This window comes from Filicampus tigris, chromosome 8 (genome assembly GCF_054856515.1).
Source record: "Filicampus tigris isolate MCC_2025a chromosome 8, RoL_Ftig_1.0, whole genome shotgun sequence".
Taxonomy (NCBI): Eukaryota; Metazoa; Chordata; class Actinopteri; order Syngnathiformes; family Syngnathidae; genus Filicampus; species Filicampus tigris.
Window position 1 is genome coordinate 19,415,075 of NC_141224.1, and position 20,539 is coordinate 19,435,613.

General features: G+C 38.8%; 1 protein-coding gene across 4 annotated transcripts in view; it reads right to left on the reverse strand.

Annotated features, from left to right (window-relative positions):
* The window catches only part of vps13b (vacuolar protein sorting 13 homolog B), a 333,295-nt gene that overhangs the window by 37,451 nt on the left and 275,305 nt on the right, over nucleotides 1–20,539 (reverse strand). For all 4 annotated transcript variants that reach the window (XM_086037277.1, XM_086037279.1, XM_086037278.1 and 1 more), the window contains one exon: nucleotides 10,631–10,792. In XM_086037277.1, the coding sequence (XP_085893403.1) occupies nucleotides 10,631–10,792 (162 nt within the window). The remainder of the gene's footprint in view (nucleotides 1–10,630; nucleotides 10,793–20,539) is intronic.

Here is a 20,539-nt window from a genome sequence, read left to right on the forward strand (position 1 = left end):
CAATATGGATTTTAACTTGCGTTGTAATTTATAGCTATGAGGTTTCAGGAAAAAAAAATCCACCTGTTGCTGAAGCTAAACCTTCATTTATAAATATTGATAAGTATATTAATATATTAACATATTATATTGTTGCTATTAAATCATTATTATTATTATTATTATTATTATTAAAACATGCTATAGAAAAAAAAACGAGGGCAGATTCTGAATCGGCGCCCAAAAATAATCATTGGGAAAAGTTTACCTGCATCTGTTATTAAAAACAATTGTAAACATTTGTTAACCACCGCATTACACAAGAGAACATTTAAGTTTTTTTCCAAGATATTCACTTCTGAATATGATACACAACTTAGAACATGTCTTTATTTTCATATATACTGTATAGCATGAATTACCATATTCTCGGTGAGCAAAATTACTGTGACAAACGGATTTAAAAATAGACCAAAGCAAATAATAAAATATTTACTGCTCTTTAGCAAGTAAAAAAGAAGTGTGAAAGTCTGGAAGACTGACTTGACAAGTTCGCAACGTTCTTCTTCTATCCCCTGGTGAACTCCTTTCTGTCTTTGAGGACTGTTTCATCATCATGCTGCATGATGAGAGATCACCCAAACATGAGTTCAGCTGGCGTCTTTTTCTTCAATTGGCAGACAAAATGGTCATGAAGAGATTCCAGTTCATTTTGCTGCTGCCATCATGTGTTACATTATCAGTGACAATGAGTGAGCCCATCAATGCAAGCCCAAGTCAAAAATGATATTTTCTCCGCTGTGTATCACAGATGAGCTTGGGATCATGAGCAGATCATTTCTTTCTCCAAAATTTTGCATTTCCAATTACTTTGGTAAAGGTTCATTTATCTCATCAGCCCAGACAACATTTTGGAGGGTTGTCACTGTCCTTTATTGGCAAATTCCAGCTAGGCTTTTCTATTTTTTATGTTTTGGTAACGAAAAATAAAATAAATGTGCACGTCTCATTTCCACTTCAGTCTCTGTAAATATCCTGACTGGTGTTTAATACCTCACCTGTCGTGATCAGCAAAGAAGCAGTTTTTTTTTTTTTTTAAGCAAAGAAGCAGTGTGCACTGGTTCCAGCCTATGTAGCTCTGCTGACTTCCACATTTCCTCATTCTCATATAAATCAGCCACGGAGAGGTTAATCCTTTTGATATGTTGAAGTGGGCATTAGTAGAGATGTCCACATAAATTTTGGTGCCAATTGATCGCCGTTTTTGGACGTTATAAGCAATGAAAGTACAATGATTTCCAATGGAGGGTTTGGAATTGGTCCCCCCAGTGACTCCGACCGAACAAAGATAGAACGGTAGGGGGCGCAGCCATTCTGCTCATTAAGAAGGGGTGTTATTCATAGAGCCACTTATTTCCTCATTTCTCCCAAATTGATTGATAAAATAGAAAATGACAACTTTTTTCATTTTTCTTGATAAAAAAATATATAAAATGAACTTGTTAGTGAAAACGAGGCCATCCCTGCCCCACCGTCCCTTTAAGATATATGGTTGTAGACAATGACAATATCGATGCCTTTGTAACAGAATAGAGGATTGTAGTTACCACTCGATTTTTTAAAATTAAAAACAGTGCTTCTCTTGCACCGACAGTTTATTTTTGCCTGATCGATTGAAACAGTAAAGATGAATAAACTCGGGTCTGTGTGCAAGCCACGTCTAAGCTCTCAAATTCTTTTGGAATTATGTTTCTGTCTGCTACAGGGCTGAGATATCAATTATTTTGGAGGTGTTGGAATTCTGGGAAAACTAAAGGTTTTCAAGGGTAAATCCAAACACGACCTTAGGTTTTGGGGAGCTGTTGAGCCAGACGCTTTAGGCCTTAACGGGTTAAACATGCAATTAGGTATAAATATGGGATGCTGAGCGTGAACTTGCCCAACACTACAGCAGAAACTTAAGTTCCCATCATGCCTAGTGACATATTGTACATTTGTTTGGGGAAGTAGGTTAAATTTTTTTTTTTTTTTTTAAACGATGTAAATTGCTCTACATTTGCTACAATAAAACATTATGAATTGTAAGGATGATATGAATTCAGTTCATATGGATTGATGATAGTCTGTGCTACAAATGCTATTATGGACCAGCAGTGGCATGTATTTCCTGGTGGAATGATTGAGACCACTTAGCTGGCCTAGCCACCTAACAAATTAGAAACAGGTTCACAAGAACATGAAAGAATTTGGATGATTGTGCTCTGGAAGAGAAACACAATGTTGAATGGCAGGAGGAGGGGAAACGACAGTAAATGAAAAGCGAGAGCCAGCATTGTCCTTGCCACGGCAGTCAGGGCTCGCCAGTGTAACACAAGGGAACTATGGTTGCGCTAACATCTGTCTGCAATATTTCTCTCCATGGCTCCCCCTTTCTGACAAAACAAGCATGGCATCACACCATCAAAGGACAGATTTGCAAGTCCGTGTGACGCTATGCTTGACAGGGAGACACTAAGTGGTGCGTGCCTAATATAGTTCCGCAGTTTTCTCTCTCATTTCAACTTGAAGAATCACAAACCTTGCCCCACAGCTTCCAGAGTTCCAAGAGACACAGACACAGAAGGCGTTTGCAACAAATATAAAGGCAATTGACATAACTAGTGAGAAGAGGCTGAAAAATTGGGGGTGATGACGTTGATAGAAAAAGTCGCTCCAATGGATAAAAACAAAGCTCAGCGAGAGTTCCAACATGATTGTTGCAATCAATTGTACTGTGCTGAATAATGACATTGGAAAACACAAACACGCCTCCACCATGCCAACAACTTCACCAAGCATCAAACAAGCAGCACACTTCAGAAGATAACACTGTTTTGTAAAGAAAATCTGCCAAAAAACTCTGCTTCTGTTTACATAGTACAAAGCCATTATTAGCTAATTAAACCATATACACACGTGCACACATGCGTGCAAACACAGGCGCACACACGCACACACAAAATAATAGGAATAATTTAAATGATATTACTGTAGTACTACTACTATTAGTAAAAGTAATAATCAAATTCACAGCGTGCCCCCATAGATGTTTGATTGCATGATAACTTATCACAATACACGGAAATACATATTACAATGCCCCAATGTTAGATAACAGTGGGATGGAAGTGCAAAAACTAGCTAACAAACTAACAAGGTCAGGCCCAGGTTGGCATTCTAGGATAGCAAGTTACAGGCAAATAAAGCACTAATTCATACGAACGATGGTTTATCTATCTACTACAATTCTGGGTGTAAACTTACTAAATACTTTGATGTGCATTCTAACCGTTCACCACAACAACATAATCCTGCCACACAAATGTGGTGTAAACAACGTTCAATAGAATTTGTTTTTTTTTTTTTCATCAAATGCAACTGAGAGGTATAACTAGTTTATTGTAGGGCTGCTCGATTCCAAAAAAAATATGAATCACAATTATTTGGGTAATAATTGAAATCCCGATTCTTCAAACGATCATTTCTTTTTTTTTTGGGTACAAAACAAGAAAATGTTGTGCTTGGTTGCGGGTGTGGCAAAAACACACTCAATAAATAATTTCAACAGTGTTTAAAAAAGCATTGACAAAATTAAAAAAAAAAAAAAGATAGGAGTAGAGTATGAGTAGAGTCAAAACAAACGACTTCAGTCACAGTAGGAGACTTTATTGTGTGGCTGACATCATGGCCCAATATGATTCGAGGAACTTGTTGGAAGATGGATCTCAATTGCTTAAATCTGGAGTCACAATGCGGCAGAGTCATTAACGAGACTTTTGTCATATGGAGTTTGACCAGAAATGGTTTTGCTGCCCAAACACAGCTACAGCCCTTTGTTGTAGATTCAAGGCCAGGGACTTGGCAGGGAAGAGCAAATATTTTCATCCTTTCATTTTTAAAATGCTAACAGATTGACATGTTTAAAAAATTATGAAGGAAAAAAAAAAAGATTCTCAAAGTTCAACTCTCATCAACATGATAATTGAATTAATTCCCCATGTCAAAAAAAGAGCACTTCCTGTGGGACAAACTACAGAGGGAGTTGAATTACTTCAACACATAAACATATATACACATACTAGGAGCCATGACAGAACAATGGCTCATCTGATACACACCATGGAGTTATAATACAATATCAGGGAAAACCAGAGAGAAAAAAACAACACTCCTAAGTAAATATTGAGCTGATAGAATTCAGAGTGATGAGAGGGATTTAAGAATACCGAGATAAAACAGTAAAAAGGGGGTGGTGATGAAGGAGACTGACTGTCATCATTGTATTTTTCATGAAGTTTTGGCTGTAGAAGTAGAGCTAAGGCACCAGGGAATGGAATTGATTGGACTGTGTTTTTTTTATTTTTTTTGAAAAGGTTGAATGGTGAACAAATCAGGGTTGTGAAAATGTGTATAGAATAATGTAGAATCAATCATTACTTTATATTGGCGGACATGTTAGTTACAAACGTTTCATCCCAATTTAATTCAATTAAGTTCAATTTTATTTATATAGCACTCAACAAGCACAAATGAAAAACACTTTAACCCTGTGGTCTTAAAGAGCAAGTCAACCCAAACATTTTCTTTACAAGAATATCTTCTATGCACTTTGACTAGTCTAAACAAAAAAAGAAAAAGTCACGAAACACTAAGTATACTGACCGGATCGCAAAGTTGGTAACACTGACTGTGGTTTTGTAAACCAGCTCCTCTCTATTCAAAGTTGGGATAAATACTCAATTTTATTCATTTGAATTCTTTTTCTTTTTTTCTAACGGGCCATGAATATTTAGGCTAAAATATTAAGAAAAAAATAATGCCCATGCCATACAATGGTGAACATATAAGTTTCTTTTTTTCTAACGGGCCATGAATATTTAGGTTAAAACATTAAGAAAAAAATAATCTGCATGCCATATAGCGGTGAACATGGTAACGTTTAATTGGAATTTCTCAATTTCTCCCCTAAAAGGGGTCCCCAGACCCAAACAATTTGAGAGCCACTACTTTTCCGTTGCTGAAGAGAAAGGTGAATGCAGCAAGAACCACAAACAAGCAGTAAGTCAAGATGGCTGCATTGAAGACCGGTCAAAGCTTGTCCAGGGAGGAAACACAATGGACTTGGGTTCCACTATATGATGTGCGTTTGTCTGAATACCTTTGAGACACTGAAAATTGAATTCTCAAAGGGTGAATACATTCATTTTGGAAAACCTATCAAATTAAAGCTGACGTTTCCACGTCTCGACTGACTGATTTCAACCAAATTATAGTGGTGTCCAAAAACAGTCATTCTAAACCAAATCAAATGCAACCAACTTTTTTTTTTCTTTCCATATTTCCCTGTTCACCTTCTATACCCACTGTACTGTGTATTCAGAATTTTGTGTCCCCCCCAAAATTGTTTGTAGGTAAGGTTCAAATAGAGCAATATTCTTTTGTCTTGTCTATGTCCTGATGATGTGGGCGGTTAAATCATCTGGGGCTGCTGGTACTACCGCTGTGTGATCTTTAGGCCAAGTAGCAGCTCCACTGGAGCAGTTTGTGATGAAGGACCTCTACTCAAAAAACACTCAATTTTCCCACAACGGTTTATATTGTCAGTCTGGGGATTGAACCGATGACCACTATTGCTCACTCTCTAACTATTAAGCTTTTAGGGGAACAGCAATCACTACAAAGAGTCAACCATAGAAGCCTGCTGGAGTAAATCACTATAAATTTGAATTCTGATCATTCCTCGTAGGCACTTGAAAGCCCAAAATCCTGGGGGCTTTCTACGCCCCTCTCCCTGCTCAACCACAAGAACCACAAGGATTTTCATCAGCCAGGCTGCTTCCTGAACTGAGTAGCCAGATATTTGAACTATCCACACCACACGCCAGAGTCCTGAAAAACAACAGGGTGGAGTGTGAGAGGAATCGATGTTAAGTGCTTCTAAATATAAAAGTATGCAAAGCACGACGCAGTGATGAGTTTTTAATGGATGTTGTTAATCACTAGATGGCTCGCAGTCTATGATACAGTATAAATATACATTGCCTAGGTTGGTAACTGCTCGGGTGTGAAGGCATGCGGGGCTTTGACTAGCAAAACTAGACTTTGAGCGCTGACAGTCTGCAGACTGTAGGACACATTTGATCACTTTGTGTAGGTGTGCGTAAGGGTCAGGTAACAGCCGACCTGAAGAACGTGACTGCCTCATTTATCCTTTTTAATGCAATTCATGGTTATGATTGGCAGAAGAAACAGGAGTAAGAAAAAAAAAACACAGGAGCACTGAGAGGGAGTGTGACCTGAGTCAAGGTTCACGTTTCACTGAGAAAACACTGCTAGAGAGTTCCTTGGGAGAGAAGTGACAGATATCCAGAAGTATGTCAACATCTTTGCAAGTGTTGTCTGGTTTTAACTGCTCCGACTCGGATGCATTACTCACTTCACTTTTAGACGTTAACACTATACGCTCCTCCTTGAACACAAGCGCAAAAGGAGTTGCTGCACTCATTTCAAGGAATTGCCTTCTCTCCTTACTCTTTACAAGCACATCTATTAGGTGAGAACAGGTCAAGTACTGTAAATAATGCTGCATTTCCACCGCTACTGCCCTTGTCCAAGCTCTATTTGCCTGTGTTTCAGGTGGTGGTAGATATTTTGTTTCGAAATTGGGCTGTGGGACACAGCAGAAACCGACGGAACATTAATGAATTAGTCGGAATGAGTTGTATTAAAAAACAACACCAACGGAGGAGAATGACTGAATGTGGCTATTGGACACTCGAAGGAGACATTTTAATTGAGAGGAGATTGAGAGCAGCAGGAAAACAAATTGCTACTAGAAAAGTCGAGACTGTGCAGATTAATTTTGGAGCAGATTAGTACAGGGCTACCTTGCCTTACAGTTGCATCTGTTCCTTGGCAGAGTCCATAACCCAATTTACATGCATCAAAAATTGTGAGTGCGACACTGGATGCTCGGTGGATGTGGTGGTGTTGTGCACACTGCTTCAAAAAAAACAACACTGCTTCTTTGCTGATCACGGGCGAGGCATTTAACACCAATCAGGATATTTACAGAGGCGGAAGTGGGAATGAGTGGACGTGCTCATTTATTTGGATGAGGAATGGCCACAGTTTTTTGACCGACAACACGCCGTTCAATTTGGAAGGTAACAGCCGAAATGGCGCGTTCCAATGCGGCCACACTCGGCTATGGAGTCATTTGCGCACGTTCAAGACACTCCTGGTGTTCGATGAGGTCTTACCTCACTCTGACGCCGCTTCACTCTCGCGGCTGCAAGCGCTGTCGGACAACGCATGCGACTGCTTGGGAGGCAACCACGCGACATGAAGACGCAGGCTCATGATCACCTCCACACGCTGCGCGGACAGTAAGGAGCTAACGTTGTCGTGCTAACGCCTTTTGTTTTAAAGGCCTGAAGCTAGTTGTTGCTATTAGCTGTACCGTTATTCTACTGTTAGCCGGGGAGGGAAGGGGGACTGGGGAAAATATAACCGGGGTTCGTGTGCGCATAAATCACTACAGTCTTTTGGGGGAGCATTATAGTACTGATGTCATTTTTACATGCAAACCTTTGATATAAGTGCCTAATGTTAAGCTCATCCAAGTGTTCCTTTAAGTAAATAACCTCACAAATGCTTTATACACATTTACACTTCAATATAAAAAAACTGCAGGCATTAAAATAAATTGCACAGAAAATAGGTTTATTACATATCCATATTGTAGCGTCTGCGTCCACGCAAATGCGGGGCCTGGTGCGGTGCCATCAGCAAGTAGGTATGTGTGTGAGTGTCTTTTTGAAAGCTATTGCTGACCACAGCTTCTGCGAAAGAAAGGTTTAGTCATTGTTTCACGGTTTTCCACATTGGTGACCCCTGCTCTATGACATCACTATTAGAAAACCATTTAAAATGTTAATCATTATCATTTAAATATATACTTTTTGAATGAATTTATTTGCTTCATACACAATGTATTAGTTCCCTCCATTTTTGTGATTAGATTGGAGATGTAATGATAAATCTTTTTAGCTTCTGATCTACTCTGTGCAGTGTTTAGTATCTTCAATAGATTTTTCTGTATGGTATTATTATTTTTTAAAGAGCAAAACTGAACAGCATTACACAATGAGTCCCAAACTAAAATGTCTTTTCTGGCATTGTGGTGGTGATGTAAGAAAAATAAAGAACTGAGTCTGCAGTTGGAAGGGAATGAGGCGTGCAAAAGTCATGAGCAATTCAAATGAATTCACAAGTAATGTCAAAGAAAGTAACATTGTACTCCACTACACAAGTTACTGCACGGTGACGAGAGCGGATTTGTCTGTGGGGGATTAACGTATCATCATGTTCAATTGTTTTCGAGACTCTCCGAAGCAGCATGGGGATGGAAGCAAAATAGCACAACCAATTACAAGACTGTTGGGAAATGATTTGCAAAAGCAACAAAAACAAACCTCCTAGCAGTCCTTTAGGAAATACAACCCTTTCTTTTATCAGTTTGATTATTTGTGTAACCCTGAAAAATAATGAAGTGTGTGTCCTAAGGCGGACATATGGGCACACATTTATCATCAGGCTTAATAAGTTAGCTGATTGTTTTGGCAGACGTGCGCTTACTTATTTATCTACTTTCACAAATCATGCTCATCCTGAGAACACATATTTAATATGCTGTATCACAAACGCATGATAAAATAACATGACAAAAGCATCTTGGAATCGCATTATTTATCATTGGACAATGTTTCTTCAGAGACATCTTGAAGATACAGAGGTCATTTTGACTCACTTCAGACATGAGATGTGATGTTTGCCGTGCCAATATGCCAGATTGCAAGTTCCCAAGTGGGTGTTTGAAATGATGTAAGAGCACAGCTTAACCATAGTGAATGATTAATACAACTTGACTTACTGACTTACTGTGAGTAATTATAGCAATGTCTTGACTCAAAGTTGACTTTCTCACACTTGTCGTAGCGTACATGTGTTCAACGAGCCCACACATTTATGCTCTGAACAGCCAAGCCCACCCTCCACTCAACCACAAAACCGCAAAGGGTTAAATATCATCAATCTTCTTTACCAACACTGTCTGGGCACAGACAGAAACACTGAAGAAACACTCTGTCCACCACAAGGTACGCTCGGCTTGGAACAGTATTTACCTTTTTGAGTTTAGATTGTCAAAAGCTGTCGAGTACCAAATGAACAGATTTAAATCAAACCACAATTTTGACAGCTACTGTTAAGAGTTCCAACTGCCTGTATGCAAAAGACGGACCCAACCATAAAATGATCAGTTAACAGAATAATTACTTCTGCAATGAAACGGGAAGTTGGGAGAAGGGTCAAGTATTTGGTAGCATGTCTGCCTCAGAGAGTTTAAATCTCAGCTCGGGCCTTACTGTGTGGAGTTTGCTTGTTCTACTGCTGCTTGTGTGGGTTTTCCATATTGCAAAAATGTGCAAGTCCGGTTAATAGTTGACTTTAAATTATCCTTGGGTGTGAATAGTTGTGTGCCCTGTGATTGAGTGGAGAGCAATTCGGGATGTTCCCCGCCCCGTGTCAAAGTCAGTGGGATAGGCTCCAGCTCACCCGCGACACTAATGAGAACAAGTCGTGTTGAAAACGGATGGATGGATGAATGGATGCGAACATACTGTGTAAAATCAGTATGGTATGATGCCATACCCTATGGCGGAAACACAAACCAGAAACCTTACTTAAAGCGCAAGTCAACCCAAACATATTTTTCCCAGCAGGCCCACTAGTTGAAACACGGCATTCTGATTAATTTTGCGTTTGTGGAATATAATTTAAGCAGCAAAATGCTCTCGTTTTTAGCCATCTTTGGGGGCGGCCATTTTGTCTTCTGTCGACTGAAAATGACATCACAACTGCTCACAACGACCAATCACGGCTGACCTGTTTTCTGAATCTGAGTCGTGGCCGAAAATGGCCGCCCCCAGAGATGGCTAAAAACAGGTGGATTAACACTTATTCCACAAACGCAATATTTATCAGAATGCCCTGTTTCAAATAGTGGGCTTTTATAGAACAAATTCTTGAAAAAAAACGTTTGCGTTGACTTCTACTTTAAGCTTGAAGTAAACAAAAAGCAAACTAGTTAGTTTGCTTTCTGGGGATCATAATTTACTATATTTGTGGTTGGGAATGATTTGCGCTCTAATTGATATAAGTAATGTGATGGAATGGTGCCACACCCATGATACATAAATACATATAAATTAATACATATACATCTACGTATGTAAAAACAAGATTAAAAAAACTCAATCACTCAATTGGATATTTTCATCACAGTTGTTGAAGGAAATTTCGTCAAATGCCCAGGCCTTGTTTGCAAACATCTTTGATATACCTTATAATAATGACCACTTGGCAGTCTACACCAGCACCAATTCTTTGCAAAGCTGTGATGTAAATAACCCACACAGCTGCTTCTTCATGTGTACTTAGGGCATGCATTAATATAAAGTGTATAAATTGTGTAGACGTTGTGCAAAGTATCAAACCCACAGAGCTCTGAGATGTCAGGTACTTCCCAGCTTTTGTGTGTTTGTGTTACCTGGGGAGATTTGTGGGATCTCCAGCTGTACTGGTGGCTGTGGAGGCTTGCCAGCAGCACATTCTCATCTGTGTCCACCTGGCCAAAGCGTAGAGTCTCATGGGTATCATTGCAGATGACATAGTGGCTGTAAACTAGTTCCTCAGCCTCTGGGTTTCCATTCTGGGAATGAGCAGTACAATGGTGGTTAGATGTTAGAGTCAAGACTGGATTGATGAATTAGGTTGGTGAGAAGAGAGAATGCTTTAGGTATGCAATTGTGAATTGTGCCCTGCTTGCAAGTCTATTTACAACATCAAGCGCAGTGTATGCGTTTTGATAAAAAAAAAAAAAAAAAATTGAATCTTGCCAGGTCAGTTTTGAGTCAGTAGGAGATTGTGGTGATTTCATCTGTGGGAGCAACATAACCTCAACAGGGGAGTAAAACAAATCACAGGCTGACAGCTAAAAAGGATACTGCCTGGAATGAACTTGAGAGCCAGATATACATTTTTGTTTCTCTACTTCAGAAATACTTGACGTTCTCACATCCTATTTCCTAAAGTAACATAAAACACTTATTTTGGTACTTCAACCAGTTATTAATCTTAATTTATATTTAAACTGCTATGGCAAATATAAAGTGTCCACAAGTCATAGGGCATCATTTAGTGCTGAATGATTGTAGGAAATGATTCAATTTCGATTTTTCTGACAGATAATGGCGATTTTGACTCGATTCACAATTCTTTTTCACTCTCAAATCAAGCTTCACAGCAATATTCACTATGTTCAACAACATTTACAAATAGGACAAAATGACATCATACCATCAAAATATTAAAAGCTATTACTCTAATAAAGCTAGGATGCTAAAGAGGCTGTGTGCAGGAGGCAGTTTTTTCAAGTTCTTAAAATCGTTCAACAAAGCAAGAACCACGGCTTGCTGTCAAATATATAATTATGAGTAATCTACGTAAAAATTGAGATATTTGTAACTAATGTTTTAAATCTTACACTAATTTACTTCTTCATTGTACAAAATGTAAGATCGTATGTAAATTGTTTCTCATATTTTTGTCACAGATGAACGCTTGTATATATGTATATATATATATATACATATAAATATATATATATATATATATATACATATATACATACATATATACATACATACATACATATATATATATACATACATATATACATATATATATATACATACATATATACATACATATATATATATATACATACATATATACATACATACATACATACATACATACATACATACATACATACATACATACATACATACATACATACATACATACATACATACATACATACATACATATATATATATATATATATATATATATATATATATATATATATATATATACACACACATACGGACATATATATACATATACATACATACATATACATATATACATATACGTACGTACATATATGTATATATACATACATATACGTACGTACATATATGTATATATACATACATATACGTACGTACATATATGTATATATACATACATATACGTACGTACATATATATATATATATATATATATATATATATATATATATATATACAGCAAAACAGCAAATTAGCAGATGTGAGTGTGTGTGTGGGGGCGAAGTGTGTGTACATATATATATATATATATATATATATATATGTACACATATATGTGTACACACACACGCCCACAAACACACACTCACATCTGCTAATTTGCTGTTTTGCTCTCTGCTTGTATGCAGTTCCAGCCAGGCTTCTGGGAAAAGTGTACTGTACACCGAAGCACTTTTTCTGGTGTTTTGTTGCGCGACCATTAGCTTAGCGATTAGTTTCGGCTTCTCCTGTTCTTTCATGCTCGGTGTTGCATGCTTATTACTCCTTGTCTGCCTTCATTGATAATGATGCGTTTTAGAAGTGTATCTTATTTGCTGGCATGGTGGTGATGCTTACTTACTGGGATCTGCACCACAGAAGGCCGTTTAGCTACGCCAGCTAGCAAGACCAGGTTGTAGCTTGTGCATTGGTGCAGCATGTGTTAGTGCCAAGTGACCCCCACCAAGCCTCCCCACACCGCTTCAGTTCGCGAGCAGCAGGTCGGAGCTGATTGGTGTGCATGACCTGTCACGAGTACCTAATCTGGTCTAAACCCACCGATCAATGAGAAAATCAAGATGTCATGTAGGTATGGATGCCTTTTACTCCTACGCCTCTTTTATGAAATCAAAAACATCTTATGGGCAAACTACTATGTACAATTTATTATTTTATTTGAGTTCCATCCAAAGCATTCCGGCCCTGAAGAGATCTTTCGGTGCACACCCCTACCAGCATGTTGTTCAGAGAGCTTATTTACTGTTGTGCTACGACTCCCATAAATGACAGACTTTCAAACGGCGGAAGGGTTGGTGGTTATAAGAGGCTGGCAGTAAAAGCTTACAGTATGACTGCCAAGCACGTTTAAGGTCCTGAGGTTGTTGAGCCTATTGAAAACGGATGGGAAAGTTTAAATCATTGAAACAGCACTTGATAGATGTCTATGTGTGAGAGAGAGAGAGAGAGAGAGAGAGACAGACAGACAGACAGAGAAGGATAGAGAAGGACAGAGAGCGAGAGAGAGAAGGTTGAGTAAAAGAAAACTGTGACAGCTGCACTGGTTTCCAATCCACTTCCAGTTTTACAGTGGAACAATATATGTGCACCCAATCAAATCTGACACTGCACATTTACAAACTTCCTGGTGCCATCTTGCTAATCCCACACATTGATGGTATCGTTTTTCTGCTCCAATTCACAAGTCAACATGATGGGCACGTGACATTAGTTTCCTCCCTCGATTGTGCTCACCTATTTTCTATTCCGTGATTTTTTTTGTTTGTATAAATATGAGGACGATTACATTTGAAAAGAAAACAAATCATCCTTGTTTTATAAAGCAAGATGAATTGACAACTTTTGTCAGCTTCTGCTTCAGGAATCAACATATCAATTTCACTCGTCAAGTCAGATTCTATTACTTGTGTATTCAAAACCTATGCAAGTTGCACATACATGCATGACCATAAAATGTCTGGAATACAAACTGTAAATGATACCCACTCAAAATAAGAACACGTAAAATATGAAACTACAGACTGAAGCCTGTAAAATGGACATATAGGTCTACATTCATCTACATTAGGAGTGGCCAAACAGGTGACTCTGGTCAAAAACTCAGCACTCCTTTGCAAAGAACTCTCAGCATTGCTCACTCGCATTGGAAACGTCACGGCTCTCCTGTTTTCTTCTTTTGGTCATGTGACGTTCGCAATGTAAGCCGGGGGCCACTTTAATGTCAATTTCAGTCGACAGCAGAGGGCGGTAGAATGTCACAATTTGTCAGCCCCCTGAGATGGATGAAAACGGGTGGATTCATCTTAAATCCACCAATGCAACAATTAACATAATACCGTATTTAGACTAGTGCGGGTACATAGAAGATATTACTGCAAAGATACTTTTTAATTTAAGTTCCATTTTAAACCACCTTTACGTACAGTCGTTTTGGGGAAGTATTTTGTAGCTTTTTTTTTACAAGAGTGACACTTCTACCAAAGGCTGTTCTTTTAGGAAGGCAAATTTACTCAAGATGATTGACTTGATGATCAATGACAGGAGAGCCCATCTAGTTGGACTGGTATCAAGTCGATGGCGAGGGGTTTAGGGGAAGGAAAATTTAAAAAAAATTGTTTGGGTATGTGTCGGTGTCATTATTATATACAGTATATGTTTTTCTTTCAATCTCACGTCCACGGGAAAAAAAAAATAGGTCACCTAACCTACGGTAGTGTGTGACTTACATCACAAGAAGTTGTCAGCAGATGCTTGGAGGTAGTGATCAGAGAAGAGAAGATAGAAGCCGTGAAGGTGTATTATTATACATACAGTGGGTACGGAAAGTATTCAGACCCCTTGAAAATGTTCACTTTGTGTCATTGCAGCCATTTGCCAAAATCAAAAAAGTTCATTTTATTTCTCATTAATGTACACTCAGCACCTGATCTTGACAGAACATAAACAGAAATGTAGACATTTTTGAAAAAAAGGTGGGCACCTCTGATCTATGATCTATGATTGAAACAGGCACATATCAGTTCTCTAAATAGCGGTGGTGGTGTAGATCAGTGAGTCTTAAACAGTGTGTCGTGACACAGTGTGCCGTGAGGGATCACCAGGTGTGCCTCGCGAAATTATCCAATGTCAATTATTTTTTACAAAAAATAGATATTTTCTAATTTACAAAAAAAACTGTTTTGTTTATTGATTTATGCCACCATGTATAGTAACAGGCAAAACAATAAAATGTTCTTCCACTAGATGACAGAAGGTACGTAGTGACCCTCTATAGACACTTTTTCTGAATCGTTTGGTGTGGCGTGAGATTTTTTCCGATGTGAAATATGTGCCTTGGCTCCATAAAGTTTGAGAAACACTGATGTAGATAACACCAATAACCACAGGCCTATATCCATGATCTGTTCCATTGTAAAAGTATTTGAAACTTGTACACTGTGTCAATATCATTTAACTTATCATCATTTCAATCTGGCTTCATGTCTAACCATTCTACATCATTGCTGTATTCAAACTCACAAAGGACAAATCCTCTGCTACTGATAAAGAAGATCTTACAAGGGCCACAGTTATTGATCTAACCAAAATGTTTAATTTTGTTGGCGGTGATTTACTTCAAGACAAGCTTTATGCCATGGACCTTTCTTCAGCTGTAGCTCTTTGGTTCAGTAGTCATCTTCATAACAAAAACATTCAGATTTGTTTATTTAAAATGAAGGATTGTCCAAGGGGTTAACATTAGGACGACTTTTACTCCTGATGCTGCGTCATCAGTAGGTAAATGAGGTAACCGTGTTAAGCGCTTTGAGTACCGAAGGCAGAAAAGCGCTATACAAGTTCATTTACCAAGACCATTTACTTCTCTTCTCCATGTATCTCGATGACCTACCAGCGATATTTAGTGAGTGCGCTTGTTTATGTATATACCTTGTAATGAGGGCACTCATCTAAGTTAAGTTCATCAGTTCAAATCAGACGCGGAGCCAGAACATGGGTGGGCCTGAATATTTCTCTCACTGTGCACAACACTCCTGTTCCGACACATCGTATATTCATATAAAATGACAAACTGAATAATATGAAGGTCAGATCTTCCTTAGACAACCACAATTATGCCATTATTAATATTCAATAAAATAAAAAAACACAACGAAACACAAATTCAAAAATAATTTACTAAAAATGTACAAGTTTATATATTTTTTCATGAATGAACTGGGTGGACAGTCTGTCAATCTAGGTGGGCATGTGCACACCCAGGCCCACCCATGGCTCCGGCCCTAGTTCAAATACCTCAGTGTATAGTTAGATTCAGAAATGTCATTTAAAACTCACATAAAGTATAAACTCTTACACAGAGTTAACTATGGAATTACTTTTTTAAAAAATTTTTTTTTATAAAACTGCTTCCTTACCTAATCAGATGCCTCTTAATAATTACAAAAGACTGCATATTTCTCATTGATTGGCCTTTTCTCACAAATCACTGTCCAATTTATAATGCACTTTTTGTTTGTATTTTATTTAGAGTACGCAATGTTGTGTCTCGTCTTCTTTTGCCTCAGTTTGTTCTTTTTGGCTTTTGTTTTGATGTTTGTAATGTATGGCGGGACCCCCTCGAAACCAAGACGATACATCTCAAGGGGTTTATCCCAATAAAAATGTACAACATCTGTGAGCCGCACTGAGGCAGCCGAGAAGCACCTCTGATCTCAATATTCTTCTATAGATGACTCGCACCCATACATCTGCTACTACCGGGAAAACTATCTGTTGACACGTTGTTCCAATTTGCAAAGGAAGACACATTATGAGCCCACAATGTGTGTGCGTGTGTATCCGGGTATACATGTATGCAACAAGACAAAGGAGGAACAACTTTTGCATATACAATGGCCTGTGAAGATTTTGTGAGAAAATACATAGTGGCAAGCTTTTGTGTGGCTTTCTCCCAAAGCCACTTCCCTGGGGTTTAGGGGCTAAGAAGGGAGCAAAGATGAGGATGGAGAATTGAAAATGGAGGCATGAGGCTTGAGGTTAAAATGTAAGGGGGCTGAAGTTGGGGCCACATGGGGCAACTGAGTTCAAGGAGATGAACCAAAAAAGGTAAACCTGAAAACTATATTAAAATCATTAAGGCCGGGAGCGCATATCCGCATTTCTACCACTAAACCCGGGAGCGCTGTTGCATGTTTCTACCTTTAAAGGCGGGAGAGCGTATACGTCATTTTGTTTTTTAAATCCAATTCTCGGTCTCCTAGCCAATAAAATGCATCGTAATATACACGTGATGGTGTCGTGACTACTCGGAGGATGTCGGTAATGTCCGCCAGTAATGGCGGACGCCGTCAAAGTGAAAAAGATGACGCGCTTGTAGACTTTGAACCAGTGTAACCAGTGAAACGTGATATATAGTTAAGATATATGTTTGGGACAATGAGGATATCGACGTCTTTGTAACAGAAGAGGATGATATTTAGCACTCGATTTTTTAAAATTAAATTAGCGCTTCTCTTGCACTGATAAAAAAACAAGTTATTTTTCATGTTCGATTGAAACAGTAACGATTAATAAACTCGGGCCAATTTGAAAGCCACGTTTCAGCTTTCAATTTCTTTTGGAATTACGTTTCTATCTGCTACAGGGGCTGAGATATTGATTATTTTCTAGGTGTTGAATTTTTCGGGAAAACTTCAGGTTTTCGAGGGTGATTCCAAAGACGAACTTAGGTTTTAGAGAGATGTTTAGAAAGGCGCTTTAGGCCTTAATGGGTTAATGGTATACACAGAAATATGATCTGAACTTAACCGCAATCCTTACTTGTCATGAGACTGGCTTAATAATACATGAGTGTTTGATTGATGGATAGAGAGAAAACAGAAAGCAGCAAGTTGATGGAAGTAGACAGGTGAAGATAATTAACATTGAAAAGCCATTTGGCTTGTATACTTGGACACTATAGCAAAAAAGCTCTTGATATTATTATGGATGGGACAGCAACCCATGTTGTCATGACAACAATAGTGTGTATGGCTATATGCTGTATATATAAATTAGAACCATGTAAGAAAGCAGCAGCTTTATGTATGTTTATTACTGTGCATCTGGAAGTGGTACAGCCGTTCTGGTTCTGGGGGTGTGGTATGACCATGCATGGACTAATAGCATTAACTTGTGTGGTAGTTGAGGAATCTTCTCTATGGTTCAATGGTGACCCTTACGGCCACATCACAACAGACCTGCCTGACAGCCTTGAAACCGGGAACCAAGAAAATCACAAAATGTTTACAACAAGTGAGAATACATCCTTTTGTTGTGGCAGGACAAAGGATGTTAAAATGTCCAACTAAGCAGGTTTTCAATTTGGCTCGCATTTAAGAACCTTAGACTTAAGAACCGTGTGCGTGCCTACGTGTGTGAATGTGTGTATGTCTAGGCTTTAGTCACAATTAAATCAAGCGCACATTTAAAGCTCTGGCCTTTCCCAGTGCACCACCATTTTCAACAAGATGTGTGTTTTGTGATTGACCTCTGACTACCCCCGTCTGCAAAACGACCATACCCACATGCTGCACATTTACCTCATAATTATGGTGTGTTTCCCCCTTGTGTTAGGCAAAGTGGTTGAAGTAGTTATGTAGAAGTTCCAAGGTTGCTGGTGTTTAGTCCAACCAAAACAATACATAAACTCAACAACTCCACGAACCAACCCCTAGTGAATTTCCGAACATCCCTGCGGGATATGAAATGACCAAGTGGTCATGCTTGGCAAGTTGGCGAAAGACATCAACGTGTTCAAAAAAAATACTACTTCAGTGCTGCACTATGAGTTTTCATTAGCGTGCTCACTCAAACAAGTATTATTTATGGCTAAATTAACGGATAGAAATAGGGAACGTGCACTAGACTGCACTAATAAAATAATGAACCCGATGCTCAAATATGATCCATCATCCAACATACCTAATTAGAACTTTGATGATGGAGTAAAAATAAACATTAAAATCTCAGCTGAATGATTTATTTAAGACAGACTTTTAAGCACTTGATACATTTTACTTTCCACAGGTAAGGACCACAGCTGTTTTTCTATATAAAACCCTCAAACAGCTATTATTTCTCACAAGTGAAACCATGAGGATACTTCATGTCTCCAGAGGCCAGTATAATGAGTCAGCACAGCTGAGCAGAGCCATGCAACGCCAGAGCTCCCAAGTGTGTGAGCATGAATGTGTGGTAGAGAAGTGGGTGGAGGACCTGGGCCAGATGAAGTCTTGGCAGGTGTCATCGCTCAAATGTTACAATATTTTCTTGGGAATTACTTCAAACACTGTGCAGTGCAGGCTACCAGAGGCAGTGGTGAGTGTTGAGAAAGGAGGGATGATGAGGACCAACGTGCTAAAGTCCGACCACAGAAAAACTGTCGTCGTCTTTGTCACGATTTACAACTAGCTAAAAAGGGCGTCCGCATTCTGCGCTTTATACGTGGATATAACAAGGCACATCAAATCCAAACTCATCTTGTGAACTGCTCCATTTCACCACGGGTTTGTTTATCTGATATTCCACCTGGGACAAAAGAAAGGCAATTGTTTATGTGCATATTCTATATCAGAGCATATACCGGTATACTATTTTCTTGGAATTTCCCTGACAGATTTAGGCCTGTGCCATAAGCAAAAAACGAGGAGACGAAGATCAACTTGCTTTAATTGTCTCAAGTCAACTGTTTGAATGTCAAGTATTGTAATATGAGGGTTGCTGATGGTGTAGTGGTACACACGCCTGAGTTGTGTGCGGGCACCGTGGGATCGGTTCCTGATCAGTGACGGTGTCTGTGTGTGTGTGTGTGTGTGTGTGTGTGTGGGTGTGTGTGGGCGTGTGTGGGTGTGTGTGTGTGTGTGCCCTGCGACTGGCTGGCGACCAGTTCAGGGTGTAGTCTGCCTTTCACCCATAGTCAGCTGTGACAGGCTCCAGCAACTCCCCGCATTCTGCACAGCAGAGGTGGGCAATTCCGGCACTCGAGGGCCAGTATCCTGCCTGTTTTCCAACTCTCCCTGCTGGAACACACCTGATTCAAATGATCACATAATCAGGTCTGCAGAAGCATGATAACTATCCTGATCATTTGAATCAGGTGGGTTGCACCAGGGTGACATGCACATGCAGGATACTGGCCCTTGAGGGCCAGAATTGCCCACCCCTGCTGTACAGGATAAGCGGTGTGGAAGATGACACATGACACACATGTAATACTATGTAAGCGCAACACATGACTCTTCTATTTTGTTCGCACAAACTGCATCTCCCAAACTCTTTGCTTCCACTGATTGACAGTGGGCTTGAGATGTGAAAGAACAAACAGCACTAAAGGCTCATAAAAAAATAAAAAATAATAAAATCAATACTCCCTCTTGCCTGCTACTTAAGCAGTATTGAATCAAACATTCAAACAGAAAAAATAAAATAAACAATCATGTTTTGTGCGGGATGTGTTGATAAAATGCATCTTTTTGTTTTAAGTAATTAATGGTTTTCTAAATGAATATTCTATTCTCACCTGACATCCAGCTAAGGAGGAAATTATACACACCTTTTAGCACACGTTTTGAGTTCAAGTTAATTTGTATTGACTGATTGGGTATGTTTGGGCTGAAAAGACAACATACAATATGATAATAGCAGGAAAAAATATCACTATTTTCATTTGTTCACATTTCTGAAATTAATAATTTCCCTGATTTGATGTAACAACTTTAAGGAAA